The sequence below is a fragment of the Capricornis sumatraensis genome, chromosome 1, assembly GCF_032405125.1.
Source record: "Capricornis sumatraensis isolate serow.1 chromosome 1, serow.2, whole genome shotgun sequence".
Taxonomy (NCBI): domain Eukaryota; kingdom Metazoa; phylum Chordata; class Mammalia; order Artiodactyla; family Bovidae; genus Capricornis; species Capricornis sumatraensis.
Genome location: NC_091069.1, coordinates 35,720,788 through 35,737,479, shown reverse-complemented (window position 1 = coordinate 35,737,479; position 16,692 = coordinate 35,720,788). Strand labels below are relative to the sequence as shown.

The 16,692-nt window shown below is 42.4% G+C and overlaps 1 protein-coding gene across 1 annotated transcript in view; it reads right to left on the bottom strand.

Annotated features, from left to right (window-relative positions):
* The window catches only part of WDR43 (WD repeat domain 43), a 37,486-nt gene extending 30,416 nt beyond the window's left edge, over positions 1 to 7,070 (bottom strand). Inside the window, exon 1 of the mRNA XM_068965502.1 lies at positions 6,846 to 7,070. Within this exon, the coding sequence (XP_068821603.1) occupies positions 6,846 to 7,070 (225 nt within the window). The remainder of the gene's footprint in view (positions 1 to 6,845) is intronic.
* Positions 7,071 to 16,692: the final 9,622 nt, after the last annotated feature.

The window sequence follows — 16,692 nt, the reverse complement described above, 5'->3', positions numbered from 1 at the left end:
GAGAAAAGCCTGAGCAGTAACAAAGGCCCAGCACAGCCAAAGATAAATGGAATTATTTTTTTAAGCACAAAGAAATTTTAGAAATTAAACATTAATATATTCAAAGCCCTCATTTCCCTATCAGCAAAATCTCTATTTTGGGGAGAAGCAAGCAGAGGCTAGTGGTAGGAATATTATAGAAAATATGCCCAATTTTGAGGATCATTGGTCTAAACCTAAATAATAATCCAATTAGTTAACCTCAAACAACTAACAACGCACATACATTTTCTCCAAGTGAGTGATCTTTTTTAAAACTAACTTCTCATTCAGTAGGATGCATATATCCAAACAAGTAACACATGCAACCAGATAAGTTTATATAACCAATGTGCATTTTAGTGAAACCTAGTATTTTAACGATGGTGTGATCACTCACCTAGAGCCAGACATCCTGGAATGTGAAGTTAAGTGGGCCTTAGAAAGCATTACTACGAACAAAGCTAGTGGAGGTGATGGAATTCCAGTTGAGCTATTTCAAATCCTGAAAGATGATGCTATGCTAAGTGCTGCACTCAATATGCCAGCAAATTTGAAAAACTCAGCAGTGGCCACAGGACTGGAAAAGGTCACTTTTCATTCCAATCCCAAAGAAAGGCAATGCCAAAGAATGCTCAAACTACCGCACAATTGCACTCATGTCACATGCTAGTAAAGTAATGCTCAAAATTCTCCAAGCCAGACTTCAGCAATATGTGAACCTTGAACTTCCAGATGTTCAAGCTGGTTTTAGAAAAGGCAGAGGAACCAGAGATCAAATTGCCAACATCCTCTGGATCATGGAAAAAGCAAGAGAGTTCCAGAAAAACATCTATTTCTGCTTTACTGACTATGCCAAAGCCTTTGTGCGGATCACAATAAACTGTGGAAAATTCTGAGAGAGATGGGAATACCAGACCACTTGACCTGCCTCTTGAGAAACCTGTATGCAGGTCAGGAAGCAACAGTTAGAACTGGACATGGAACAACAGACTGGTTCCAAATAGGAAAAGGAGTACGTCAAGGCTGCTTATTTAACTTATATGCAGAGTACATCATAAGAAATGCTGGGCTGGAGGAAGCACAAGCTGGAATCAAGATTGCTGAGAAATCAATAACCTCAGATATGCAGATACCACCCTTATGGCAGAAAGTGAAGAGGAACTAAAAAGCCTCTTGATGAAAGTGAAAGAGGAGAGTGAAAAAGTTGGCTTAAAGCTCAACATTCAGAAAACAAAGATCATGGCATCTGGTCCCATCACTTCATGGGAAACAGATGGGGAAACAGTGGAAACAGTGTCAGACTTTATTTTTGGGGGTTCCAAAAATCACTGCAGATGGTGACTGCAGCCATGAAATTAAAAGATGCTTACTCCTTGGAAGGAAAGTTATGACCAACCTAGATAGCATATTTAAAAGCAGAGACATTACTTTGCCAACAAAGGTCCGTCTAGTCAAGGCTATGGTTTTTCCAGTGGTCATGTACGGATATGAGTTTGACTGTGAAGAAAGCTGAGCGCTGAAGAATTGATCCATTTGAACTGCGGTGCTGGAGAAGACTCTTGTGAGTCCCTTGGACTGCAAGGAGATCCAACCAGTCCATCCTAAAGGAGACCAGTCCTGGGTGTTCACTGGAAGGACTGATGCTGAGGCTGAAACTCCAATACTTTGGCCACCTCATGTGAAGAGTTGACTCATTGGAAAAGACCCTGATGCTGGGAGGGATTGGGGGCAGGAGAAGGGGACAACAGAGGATGAAATGGCTGGATGGCATCACTGACTTGATGCACGTGAGTTTGGGTGAACTCCGGGTGTTGGTGATGGACAGGGAGGCCTAGCGTGCTGTGATTCATGGGGTCACAGAGTCGGACACGACTGAGCGACTGAATTGAATATTTTAACGGCGTTACTAAATATTTCTGAAATCAAGAGTTCAGTGGTACTAATGATTATAGATTATGACAGACTTCTGTTGGCATTTTCTATTAGAACCTATTATTTCTGTGATCAAAAATTTCAATGACACCCCAGAGAAATAAATAAAAACAACTGTTAGGCATTCAAAGGCATCCACAATTTGCCTCCAGTCCACCTTTTCTAGTCTCATTTCCAATTCCATCCTTATATTACACTCCCTGGTCAAGAATGTGCGTTAGTTGCTCAGTTGTGTCCGACTCTTTGCAAACCCATGGATGGACTGTCAGGCTCCTCTGTCCATGGAGTTCTCTGGGCAAGAATACTGGAGTGGGTTACCATTCCCTTCTCCAGGGGATCTTCTCGAACCAGGGATCTAACCTGGATCCGCTGCACTGCAGGCAGTTTCTTTACCATCTGAGCCACCAGAGTCACGAATACACTTTCCCATCTGCTTGTCCCTCCTTTTGGGAGAGAATTTTTCCTACCCATCTCAATTTTCAATTTGGTTAAAAAAAAAAAAAAATCAATCCATGCTTCAGGGTCGACCTCAAACATGTTCTCTCCACAAAAACCTCTTCTTTCTCTTAAGACTCAAGTCATACTCTGCTTTGCATTACAGACACAGTATATCTGAATTGTCTTTATTTCTTCTTTAATGTCTTGTCATATTACTTTGTTTCAGGTCATGTGCATGTTAATGACATGTGTAAATATATAAAGTAATGGAAAAGGTAGGCTAAAAATTTAGTTCATCTATCTGTGATCAGAAAATCTGAGTTACAGGGACTTTCCTGGTGGTTCAGTGGTGAGGACTCTGGCACGTTCACTGCTGGGCTCCAGTTCAATCCCTGGTCAAGGAACTAACATCCAACAAGCCACACAAAAGGGGAAATTTAAAAAAAGAGAGAGAGAGAAGAAAATCTGAGCTCCAGAAGGTACCAAAAATGAAGACCAAAAGGATTGGGTCTATTACTCAGACTACAGAGTCTTTGCCAATGTGAAGGGCTGGCTGAGCTAAGCAATAAATGCCAACAACAGTTTCAAGAAAGCAGTGTTTGATCTAGAAGGCAATCGGAAGGCTGAGTGAGAATCTGCATGTGTGTGATTCATAAAATCAAGGCATAGTATAGACGTGAAGACAGCAAAAGCACAACCAGGTGATGAGAAGTCTGATTTTGATCAATTAAGCACTGACTTTTTAGGCTGAGATCCCCGAGTAAGAAGAGTTTACACACATACACGCTCATAAAAACATGTGTGTATACAGCTGAAACAGGTTTCACCAAAAAACTTAAACTTTACTATGCAAAATACACTCTATATTGTCTATGCCATTTCTGTAATGCTATCATAATCCAGTAAATCTATTTCACAATCCACTAATGGTTTGAAACCTATTTTTGAGAAATACTGACCTCTAGTCACTGAAAATCATGGCAAAGTTTCAAGTTTCATTCTGCAATTGGTCTCCTATGCCACCATTTCTTGGCCTATTTTAGCTGTCCCTTACTCTGGCAAATGCTAAAGTTTCATGGATAACAATGAATAAAATGTGTGCATTTTACATGTAATTACCTACAGTATGTGCATCAAAAATAAATCTTAACACAGAGGAATTTTTATTTCTGCCACTTAGATCTAATACGCAAACCTTACTCTTTTTAAGTTTAAACACTGGTGATACCCTAAGACAGAGCATTATATCGTAACACAAGTAGATTGTGCTGCTTCTCTAAAAGTTAGGACTGGGGTTGCTCAAGTCTTTCCCAGAAACATGCTTAATGCTACTATGCCTGCCCCGTCCAAAGCCTGAAATGCCACGTGCTTCATTCAATAAGCACTAAGCTATGCAGGGTCATTTTAACTGCAGTGACAGCAAAGCAACATAAATGCATTTACTGTGGTAGCCAGTCTGTTTCTTCAGGACTTGCAAAAAACTGAAAAGTTTGGATCTTAAAGGAGCAATGAAATAGCTCAACCACTAAGGTGGCTCAACCACTTAATGTGTGCCTCTGGCATATACTAACATCTCAGCCTTAAACACACAAACCTGAGACTCTAAAAACAGCATTCACCCAGTCCATCAACCTGTCTCCTTGCATGTTCCTCATCACCATTTGCGGTCCTCTTCCTCCAGGCTCCATCACTGAAATAAAATGCTTAGCTACATAATACATACAAAAAATTCCTAAAGACTACTGTGACATAGAGGCAAAGAATTATAATCATTCTGTGACCAAGAACAAGCAGCAGCAGTCTAATCTTTCTAAAAATTTATGAACCACTGCTTTAACTCCTGTCATCCAAGAAACCCAACACCAAATCATTTTTCTTCACTAATAAGTGTAATGTCACCAAATTTTGTCCTTGGGTGGCAAACTGCCAATTACTAAACCAGAGAATACTCGTATAAAATAATATAAATCTACAATAAAAGTTTATGAAAACATGTTAGAACGTAAGAGGCAAGGATCATAACCCAGGGACCTAGGAGCAAAGGTAGAAAATGAAGATTTGCAGCAACCACCATCTTTAAAAATCACCTGACTTTAAAATGTTACAAAGTACACATGCAAGTTTAATACAGGAAAATCACTTCTCTCCCTAATTTTCATGTCAAAATGATGCTCCAAGAGAATACAATCCCAAGATGATGAACACTGGATGTCTCTACATTGCTCCCAGTTCTCAATTCTGTGACTCAAGATCTAAGGTTCAAGTAAGAGCACTGGATCAGGAGTCAATGCCCTCGACTCTAACGGCCACGACTACTTCAATGGTTATTAAGGCTTTGGTGAGGTCAGTTAAACTTTCTTAGTTCTGACACTCAAGTTTTAAAAAATGTGACTTTAGGGCATTTCATAGAGTCAGCTGGCTAAAGTGAGAGCATACAAGTAAAAGGATACTGAAGCCTGTAAGAACTTTTTTTTAATGTAGCCCAACTCTTTTTCAAGGAGGCCTCCAAAAGTAAAGTGACTTGCTCAATGTGACAAGACAAGTTTGGCTCATGGGTATGAAACCAAACCCATTTTTCTACCGTATCATTGTGCTGTAAATAATCCCAAACTGATTTTAACAGGAAGTTTAAGACTAGGTAAAAGTTTTATTCCTCAGACATACAATTGCAAGGCAAGAGAAAATCAAGTGGGTGACAAATGTCTGCCAGCCTAATAGTAACGATTTGCGGCTCATAATGAAGAGCTGAGCGCTAAACACCTGTATTCCAGTCCTGGTTCTATTTTTGGTGTTTTTCAAGTTGTTTGATTTTCCAAAACCTGGTTGTTCTTCCTGAACAAAGCAAAAAGTTAGTTGTTAATCTACTGTGCAGGACTAACCATGCAAATAAGAGATAGTAACATAATACTTGCAGCACTTGCACACCAGGAACCCCTCTAGACGTTTCAGGCATTAAGTGATACTAACCTTCACAACCACTCTTGAGGTGAGCACTATTACTCCTATTTTACAAATGAAGAACTAGAGGCACAAATACAATGACACCAAGCCTGGATTCAAAGCCAGGAGTCCAGTTTGGGTCTTTGCATCTAACCATTGCTCCACATTTCCTATCACCATTAGAACTATTATCATTTTACAAGACTGTTAAAAAACACAAACACAGAAATCTGAAAAGGAGAAATATGCTGAGTGCTGTAATCCTGATGACAACTGTGATTTTTTAAGTCCTAGTTTTGTGCACTGATAAGGTTTCTTTAATAGCCAGAGTTACTTCATCTAGAAAGTATAAAAACCTAGCTTAATATCTGAAAAGTATCTAAACATACTCATGCAAAGTGTAACAAATTAGTTGTATCCAGACTTTCAACCTAAAAAGTTAGAGGAAAGTTTCCTGGAATAGTCAGAGGGAGTTAAGATCTGTACTAAACAGTTTTTTTTTTTTTTTTTTTCCTTTTTAGTGCATTTGTGTTTAAACACTGACTTTGAAAGGTTGAAACAGAGTGTTAGCTAAACCCCACATATCTCAGTACTGACATTTTCAAATCACACTGCACTGATTCGGGCTGGCTACCTTATAGGCGCAGTACCCACGTGCGTCTGAGTTAGCGCAGCCGTAGTCGAGTGACTCAAAAATGAGTGGCATCTTAATTGAGATGGGTCCCTAAGAGTGAAAAGCTTTCCCTAACTCAGCAGTAGCCCCGTCTAAGAGAAACTTCACTTGGACTCACGTTCGTTAAGCTACAATTTCACTTTACCTCCAAGTCCTAATGCAGACTTTAGACTTGGGGAAAAGGGAATGTATCAAAGGCGAGCAGCGCAGATGTTAAAATTTTAAAAGCAAGAAGGTTCAAATGGCTTAGAATGGAACCCAGGCTGGGAAAGTTAGGACTTTCAAGAGTCTCACATCCTAGACGTGGGAGAGAACACGTGGTGAGCCGGCACCCAAGGTGGGGGGGGGGGGTGGATGGGGGTGTCCGGAAGCAAGGAAACAGACAGACTTGTTCATTTTAACTACCCAAAGTAAAGTCGATGAGCTCGGTAAGGGTCGGAGAATAGTACTGCCCCAAAGCGGGGCTCTGTCAAAAGCCAGAGTTCTGAAGAGCGCAAGCAAGAGAACTGGCCGGGCAGCAGGAAGCCGCCCCTGGGGGGCCTGGGGCCTCGGCGAATATGGCGGCCCCAGCGACGGAGAGGCCCAGACAGCACGGAGCCCGCCGGTAGGGCTCAAGTCCACTGACCGTCGGATCTGGCCGCGCCCGTTCTCTCTGCCCTCTGGACAGGCCGCGCACGGGGGTGGCGGCACGGGCCCACCCTGCGCCGCCACCGCGCTCGTTGCCTCCTCGCCCCGGGCCTCCGAGGGCCACGCGCGATGCCAGACCGCGCGCAGCCGGGCCGGGGGGCAATAAGGCCGAGCTTGGGAGAGTGCCCGCCCCGCGCCGTTCTGCTCACTTTACCTTGGCCTGCAGCCTCGCTGGCGCCCAGGCCAGGCAGGTGCAGGTACCGCTGAGGTGCGCGGAAGGCACGTACTCCTGGTGTAGCCGGTTGTTGGCGGTCTCCCACACTCGTAGGTGACCGTCGGTAGACGCTAAAGCGAAATAGGCCTGGCTCTGCGGGGAGAAAGCGCAAGGGACCCCCGCGGGGGACAGGGGGTCCGCAACACCACCACCACCCGCCGCCATTGCTGCTCTGGCTCCGCGGCAGCCACGTGTTCGCTCGTGCGCAGGCGCATCGGGGAGGGGCGGGGCCTGGAGGGAGGAAGTAGGGCGGAGGGAGTTCAGGGAGCAGAGGGAGTACCTCTTCGAGACGCAAGCGAGCGTTGGACCGCCTACCCGTGGACGGTGGCCCGGTGGGCTCAGTGCTAATTTGTTCTGGAGACGAGTGAGTGGAGAATGACAGGACTCTTGCCTTAAAAAAAGAAAAGAAAAGGTGTTTTTTGTTTTAATTTAAATAACATGATTGAACGAGATGGTTGAAACAAGCGTTCAGTTATAATTACTTGATTATGACAACCCTTTCCATTTTTCCTTATCCACTTACAATCTGTAATCCTGCACACTTTAACAATTTAATCAGTCATAATAGTATTAAAGTAAAGGTGGGAGAGTCTATTCAGCCTTCTTTGGTCAAGATTTACCCCATGTTACCGCACCAAATATTCAGTTTTTAACGTCTCCATAACATTTCACCAAATCTGTGCGTTCTGATTCAAGAAACGTCAGGTAATATTCAGCCACACAAAGTTTATTGATCAGCAGGAAACACACACACAAAAGAAACCCACTGCCCTCAGGGCTATAGGAGACTCTGAATCTTTTATAAGTAGAGAGAGTCATGGTAAAATCTGCATTTTATATTATCTGGAATGACATAAACTGATCTACATTTTAAAAGGCCTCCTGCATGTTTCATGGAGACAGTAGAGGGGCAAGAATGAAAGCAGAGACAAGAAAGAAGGAGGATTGTGGGTTGTGGTGGTGAGAATTGGTCCAGATTCAGATATACCCTGAAGTTGGAGCCAACAAGACTTGCTAAATGGATTGATTATGAAGGAGGAGGAAAAGACTTGAGTGAAGGATGACTCTAAGGCCTGAGAGAATAAGTGAATGGTGATACCACTGGCTGAACTGGGGAAATGGGTCTGGATGAAGTGGAAATCAAGACTTCTGTTTTGGACAGTTAAGGCTGAGATGGCCATTAGACATCCAAATAGAGTTAGGAAATCACAGACATAAATTTTGCATGCATTAGTATTCAGATGCTATTTGAAACTGTAGGACTGCTCAGATCATCTAGAGTGTAACTATAAATAGAGAAAAAAGCTTAGCCCCAAAATGTGCCAATCTGTCAGGAACAGAAAGAGAACCCAGCGAAGGAGATTAAGAAGGGTTAACAGTGATTAAAGCCCTGGAGAATGAGATGCCCTGGAAACCAAAATTTTTATAAGGATTTCAGAAGCATGACATAATCAAAACCATGTCAAATGCTGTAAGATGAATACTGAGAATCAGTGAACTTGGCAAGATCAAGATCATTGTTGGCTTTTCAAAAGCATTTTTAGTACAGAGGTAGGGGAATAACTCATTGTGGAAAACAGAGTGGGGAATGGGAGATGAGAAAGGACAAAAATGTATAGACAGCTATTTCTAGGATTTTTGTTATAAAAGAGCTTGCACTAGTCTTCATGAAGACAGATTTGTTAGTCATAAATGAAAATAAAAGCTTGTTTTGCACGAATTATACATCAGGCAGTCTTCTAGGTGCTCTGTGTGTATTAATTCATTTAGTCCTTAGGATGTAGAAACTATCAACATCTACATCTTTCTGATAAGAAATTGACTTGTAGAGCTGGGCAATGGAGGAAGAGCTTGAGCATAGACAACCAGACCCAGTGAGTATATAGGGTTTATACAGATGACCCTCTGATACCCAAGCATATCAGTTCCTTGACCTCCTCCCTTTCAATGATCTCTATGCCACACCAGCCACTCACTCCCACTATCATGTCCCAGACCTTGCCATGCAATAAATGCACCTCTTTTGTAATCGCAGTTTCCACACACCAGTCTATACCACCAACTCCAATCTTTTCAGCTCAGTCACTCTAACTCCCAGCATTCAGCCAGTCCTTCTACCCGACCAGACCATCAATTCATTCATCCTGTAGTCTTTTCACCAGCCCTCATCTCTCCTCCCTGATGGCTGCACTTTCCTCTTAATTTATCCTAAATTTTCTTGTTACAACCCTCAACTCCCTTCCCTCTTTCCCTCATAAAAGTCTTAGGAAAACCACAAGCCTGGGGAGTTCCCTGGCAGGCCAGTGGTTAGGATTCCAAAATTCTACTGCTGGGGCCCTAGTTCCATGGTCAGTTCAGTTCAGTTCAGTTGCTCAGTCATGTCCAGCTGTTTGCGACCAAAAGGAATGCAGCACACTAGGCATCCCCGTCCACCATCAACTCCCAGAGCATGCTCAAACTCATGCCCATCAAGTCGGTGATGCCATCCAACCATCTCATCCTCTGTTGGCCCCTTCTCCTCCTGCCTTCAATCTCCCAGCATTAGAGTCTTCTCCAACATGTCAGTTCTTCACATCAGGTGACCAAAGTATAGGAGATTCAGCTTCAGCATCAGTCCTTCCAATGAATATTCAGGACTTATTTCCCTTAGGATGGACTGTTGGATCTCCTTGATGTCCAAAGGACTCTCAACAGTCTTCTCCAACACCACAGTTCAGAAGCATCAATTCTTCAGCGCTCAGTTTTATTTATAGTCTAACTCTCACATCCATATATGACTACTGGAAAAACCATAGCTTTGACTAGATGGACCCTTGTCTGTAAAGAAATCTCTCTGCTTTTTAATATGCTGTCTAGTTTTGGCACAGCTTTTCTTCCAAGGAGTAAGTGTCTTTTAATTTCATGGCTGCAGTCACCATCTGCAGTGATTTTGGAGCCCAAGAAAAGAAAGTCTGTCACTGTTTCAATTATTTCCCCATCTATTTGCCATGAAGTGATGGGACTGGATGCCATGATTTTACTTTTCTGAATGCTGAGTTTTAAGCCAGGTTTTTCACTCTCCTCTTTCACTTCCATCAAGAGGCTCTTTAGTTCATCTTCCCTTTCTGCCATATGGGTGGTGTTATTTGCATATCTGACGTTATTGATATTTCTCCGGGCAATCTTGATTCCAGCTTGTGCTGCAGCCAGTTCAGCATTTCGCATGATGTACTCTACATATAAGTTAAATAAGCAAGGTGACAACATACAGCCTTGATGTACTCCTTTCCCAATTTGGAACCAGTCCGTTGTTCCATGTTTGGTTCTAACTGTTGCTTCTTGACCTGCATACAGATTTCTCAAGAGACAAGTAAGGTTGTCTGGTATTCCCATCTCTTTAAGAATTTTCCACAATTTGTTGTGATCCACAGAGTCAAAGTCTTTAGCATAGTCAATGAAGCAGAAGTAAGACGTTTTTCTGGAACTCTTGCTTTTTCTATGATCCAACGGATTTGGCAATTTGATGTTGTTCCTCTGCCTTTACTAAATCCAGCTTAAACATCTGGAAGTTCTCAGTTCACATACTGTTGAAACCTAGCTTAGAGAATTTTGAGCATTACATTGCTAGTGACATGAGTGCAAGACAGTAGTAGGGGCGAAATCACGTTTAGAATCAAATCCCATACCTGACAGACATGCTCTGAGGGCTCAAACATACCTTGTATGCACCAGGACCCAGAGGCCCCACAGAGATTGAGACAGAACTGTGTTTGAGTGCCTCCTGAGGAGGTACCGGTCAGCAGTGGACTGCTGAGGGGCAGGGGCTCTAGGTGCAGTAGACCTGGGTATGGCATAAGCCCTCTTGGAGGAGGCTGCCATTAACCCCACCATAGAGCCATCAGAACTTACACAGGACTGGGGAAACAAACTCTTGGAGGCACAAACAGAACCTTGTGTGCACCAGGACCCAGGAGAAAGGAGCAATGATCCCACAAGAGACTGACCCAGACTTGCCTGTGAGTGTCCAGGAGTCTCTGGCAGAGGCATGGGTCAGTGGTGGCCTGCTGCAGGATTGGGGGCACTGAGTGCAGCAGTGCATGCATGGGACCTTCTGAAGGAGGTCGCCATTATCTTCATTACCTCCACCATAGTTTGGCCTCAGGTCTAATAATAGGGAGGGAACACAACCCCGCCCATCAACAAAAAATTGGGTTAAAGATTTACTCAGCATGGTCCCGCCCATCAGAATAAGAGCTAGTTTCCCCCTCAGTCAGTCTCTCCCATCAGGAAGCTTCCATAAGCCTCTTATCCTTCTCCATCAGAGAGCAGACAGGTTGAAAATCACAATCACAGAAAACTACTCCAGGCAGGAATACTGGAGTGGGTTGCCATTTCCTTCTCCAGGGGATCTTCCTAACCCAGGAATCGAACCCAGGTCTTCCACATTACAAGCAGACGCTTTAACCTCTGAGCCACCAGGGAAGCCCCATGTGGACCACAGCCTTGTCTAACTCAGTGAAACTGTGAGCCATGCCTTGTAGGGCCACCCAAGATGAACGGGTCATGGTGGAGAGTTCTGACAAAACGGGTCCACTGGAGAAGGGAATGGCAAACCACTTCAGTATTCTTGCCTTGAGAACCCCACAAACAGTATGAAAAGGCAAAAAGATAGGACACTGAAAAATGAACTCCCCAAATTGGTAGGTCCCCAATATGCTACTGGAGATCAGTGGAGAAATAACTCCAGAAAGAATGAAGAGATGGAGCCAAAGCAAAAACAACACTTAGCTGTGGATGTGACTGGTGATGGAAGTGAAGTCCGAAGCTGTAAAGAACAATCTTGCAGAGGAACCTGGAATGTTAGGTCCATGAATCAAGGTAAATTGGAAGTGGTCAAACAGGAGATGACAAGAGTGAACACCGACATTTTAGGAATAAGTGAACTAAAATGGACCGGAATGGGTAAATTTAACTCAGATGACCATTATATCTACTACTGTGGGCAAGAATCCCTTAGAAGAAAGGGAGTAGCCATCAGAGTCAACAAAAGAGTCCAAAATGCAGTACTTGGATGCAATCTCAAAAATGACAGAATGATTTCTGTTCGTTTCCAAGGCAAACCATTCAATATTACAGTTATCCAAGTCTATGCCCCAACCTGTAATGCTGAAGAAGCTGAAGTTGAACGGTTCTATGAAGACCTACAGCGTTATAGAACTAACACCCAAAAAAAGATGTCCTTTTCATTATAAGGGACAGGAATGCAAAAGTAGGAAGTCAAGAAATACCTGAAGTAACAGGCAGATTTGGCCTTGGAGTACAGAATGAAGCAGGGCAAAGGTTAATAGAGTTTTGCCAAGAGAACGCACTGGTCATAGCAAATACCATCTTCCAACAACACAAGAGAAGACTCTACACGTGGACATCACCAGATGGTCAGTCCTAAAATCAGATTGATTATATTCTTTGCAGCCAAAGATGGAGAAGCTCTATACCGTCAACAAAAACAAGACTGGGAGCTGACTGTGGCTCACATTATGAACTCCTTATTGCCAAATTCAGACTTAAATTGAAGAAAGTAGGCAAAACCACTAGACCATTCAGGTATGACCTAAATCAAATCCCTTACGATCATACAGTGGAAGTGACAAAGAGATTCAAGGGATTAGATCTGATAGACAGAGTGCCTAAAGAACTATGTACAGAGATTCGTGACACTGTACAGGAGGCAGTGATCAAGATGATCCCCAAGAAAAAGAAATGCAAAGAGGCAAAATGGTTGTCTGAGGAAGCATTACAAGTAGCTGTGAAAAGAAGAGAAGCGAAGAGCAAAGGAGAAAAGGAAAGATACACCCCTCTGAATGCAGAGTTCCAAAGAATAGCAGGGAGAGATAAAGCCTTTCTCAGTGATCAGTGCAAAGAAATAGAGGAAAACAACAGAATGGGAAAAACTAGAGATCTCTTTAAGAAAATTAGAGATACCAAGGGAATAGTTCATGCCAAGGTGGGCTCAATAAAGGACAGAAATGGTATGGACCTAACAGAAGCAGAAGATATTAAGAAGAGGCGAAAAGAATACACAGAAGAACTATACAAAAAAGATCTTCATGACCCAGATAACCACAATGGTGTGATCACTCACCTAGAGCCAGACATCCTGGAATGTGAAGTCAAATGGGCCTTAGGAAGCATCACTGTGAACGAAGCTAGCGGAGGTGATGGAATTCCAGTTGAGCTCTTTCCAATCCTAAAAGATGATGCTTTGAAAGTGCTGCACTGAATATGCCAGCAAATTTGGAAAACTCAACAGTGGCCACAGGACTGAAAAAGGTCAATTTTCATTCCAATCCCAAAGAAAGGCAACAGTAAAGAATGCTCAAACTACCGCACAGTTGCATGCATCTCACACACTAGTAAAGTAATGCTCAAAATTCTCCAAGCCAGGCTTCAACAATATGTGAATGGTGAACTTCCAGATGTTCAAGCTGGTTTTAGGAAAGGCAGAGGAACCAGAGATCAGATTGCCATCATCCACTGGATCATTGAAAAAGCAAGAGAGTTCAGGAAAAATATCTACTTCTGCTTTATTGACTATGCCAAAGCCTTTGAATGTGTGGATCACAACAAACTGGAAAATTCTGAAAGAGATGGGAACACCAGACCACCTGACCTGCCTCCTGAGAAATCTGTATGCAAGTCAAGAAGCAACAGTTAGCACTGGGTATGGAACTACAGACTGGCTCCAAATCAGGAAAAGAGTACGTCAAGGCTGTATATTGTCACCCTGCTTATTTAACTTATATGCAGAATACGTCATGAAAAATGCCAGACTGGATGCAGCACAAGCTGGAATCAAGATTGCCAGGAGAAATATCAATAACCTCAGATATGCAAATGACACCACCCTTATGGCAGAAAGTGAAGAAGAACTAAAGAGCCTCTTGATGAAAGTAAAAGAGGAGAGTGAAAAAGTTGACTTAAAACTCAACATTCAGAAAACTAAGATCATGGCATATGGTCCTATCACTTCATGGCAAATAGATGGGGAAATAATTGAAACAGTGACAGACTTTCTTTTCTTGGGCTCCAAAATCATTGCAGATGGTGACTGCATGAAATTAAAAGACGCTTGCTCCTTGGAAGAAATGTTATGACCAATCTAGGTAGCATATTGAAAAGCAGAGACATTACTTTGCCAACAAAGGTCTGTCCAGTCAAAGCTATGGTGTTTCCAGTAGTCATGCATGGATGTGGAAGTTGGACTATAAAGAAAGCTTAGCACTGAAGAATTAATGCTTTTGAACTGTGGTGTTGAAGAAGACTCTTGAGAGTCCTTTGGACATCAAGGAGATCCAACCAGTCCATCCTAAAGGAAATCAGTCCTGAATATTCATTGGAAGGACTGATGCTGAAGCTGAATCTCCAATACTTTGGCCACCTGATGCGAAGAACTGACTCACTGGAAAAGATCCTGACTCTGGGAAAGATTGGGGGGGCTTCCCTGGTGGCTCAGAGGTTAAAAGCGTCTGCCTGGAATGCGGGAGACCCAGATTCCATCCCTGGGTCGGGAAGATCCCCTGAAGAAGAAAATGGCAACCCACTCCAGTATTCTTGCCTGGAGAATCCCATGGACAGAGAAGCCTAGTAGGTTACAGTTCACGGGGTCGCAAAGAGTTGGACACGACTGAGTGACTTCACCTGACCTGGGAAAGATTAAAGGTGGGAGGAGAAGGGGACAACGACAGAGGATGAGAATGTTGGATGGCATCACCGAGTCAATGGACATGAATTTGAGTAAACTCTGGGAGACAGTGATGGACAGGGAGGCCTGGTGTGCTGCAGTACATGAGGCACAAAGAGTTGGACACAACTGAGCGACTGAATTGACTGACTGACTGAGATGAGTGCAATTGTTCAGTAGTTTGAACATTCTTTTTGGCATTGCCTCCATGGTCAGGGAACTATTAAGAAGCTGCAAGGTGGGGCCAAAACAACAACACAAACCTGGTAAAATTGGTAAAATCTAACTCTCCACCCACAAACAACTGAAGATGACTAGAGGAAAGCCACAACCACCTTCTTATGACTCTTAATCTACTTTAAATTGATCACAAACCTCACATGGGAAGTCAGTGCTAACCAGATCATCAAACAGTTGATCCCTAATTCATTCACTGTTTCACTGTTGCTGTTCAGTCACAAAGTCATTGTCTGACTTTTTGCAAACTCCATGGACTGCAGCACATCAGGCTTCCCTCTCCTTCACTATCTCCCAGAGTTTGTTCAAACTCATGTCCATTGAGTTGGTGATGCCATCCAACCATCTCATCCTCTGTTATCCCCTTCTCCCCTGCCCTCAATCGTTCCCAACATCAGGATCTTTTCCAATGAGTTGGTTCTTCCCATCAGGTGGCAAAGGATTGGAGCTTCAGCTTCAGCATCAGTTATTCCAAAGAATATTCAGGGTTGATTTCCTTTATGGGCCTTGATGCCATGATCCTTGTTTTCTGAATGTTGGTTTTAAGCCAGCTTTTTCACTAGCATGAACCTGGGAGAGAAAATGCTAGTTGCCTTCAAATCCATTTACCTCTTCTTCAGGATTAATATAATTTCAGATTTTTGGTTAGGGTGATATTCAGTTGTAATAAAGACTAAATTTCTCAGCTTTCCTTGCTGCTAGATCTGGCCATGCGATTAAGTTCTGGTGAATGAAATGTAAGCAGAAGTGATATTTGTGTTTTTAGGAAAGTGTTTTTAAAGAAAGAGGGCATGACCTTCTTCCCGCTTCTCACTTCTTACTGACTAGAACTGAGATGAAATGGCTGGAGGTTGAGCAGCCATACTCAATATTGATACTTTTAGATGTGTGCAGGACAAAATATTTATATCACTGTATTTGTTATTCAAACAACAGAAAGAAAGGAATGCTATTTACTGTTCACAATTTCAGAAATTATGTTTTTAAATGTACTTCGCATATTTTGTCAATGTACCTTCTAATTCTTACTCCTTCTGAAATAACATCCAAATATCTTAAATAACATTTAAGAGATAATAAAGTAGGAATGATAAATTTTAAAACAATTGTAAGGCTTAAGATTCAGAAGGTTCCAACTCAGACCCATATTTAGCAGTGATAATAAAAGGAACTTTTCTTAAAACAAATCAGAAACAAAAGTGACACATTCAGTTGGGAAAGGGAGAGCAGGGCTGTTTTCTTTTCATGTTTAGGATTAAAAGAGAGAAGTCTTGATGATGTAGTTTACAATGGTTGATGTTTTAGAAAGCACAGATTAAAAATAATTTATGTCTTTGAAAGTAATAACAAGACTTATTTTCTCAAATTTAAATTTAATTAGTAGCTCTCTGAACATATTCATTCCCATGCCAACTCTGAATTCAGTCGTACTGTTGACTGGTCTTTGAGAAGGGGTGTTACAGTACAAAGAGCATGGACTGCTGAACCAGACTGACCTAGATAGGGAACCCTGTCATGCCACTTGTCAGCTATGGGCTATTGCCCTAATCGTTTAATCTCCCTGGGTCAGTTTCCTTATGCATAAAACTGGAATACTTATTTCTGACACAGGATTGTTGTAAACTTATATTAAATAAATATCTAATGTGCCTTGTAATGCCGAACCCTCAATGAACTTTTATCGACTGAATTAACATTAAGCAAACAAGTCAGTGATATTTAATGTCAAATGAGATTTTGGACTCCATGGATAACTTTCCCCCTGTTATTAATTTTGTTTAGTTTTCAGGGTTAAATTCATTTTTATTTAAAAATGGGGGGGGGGGGTGT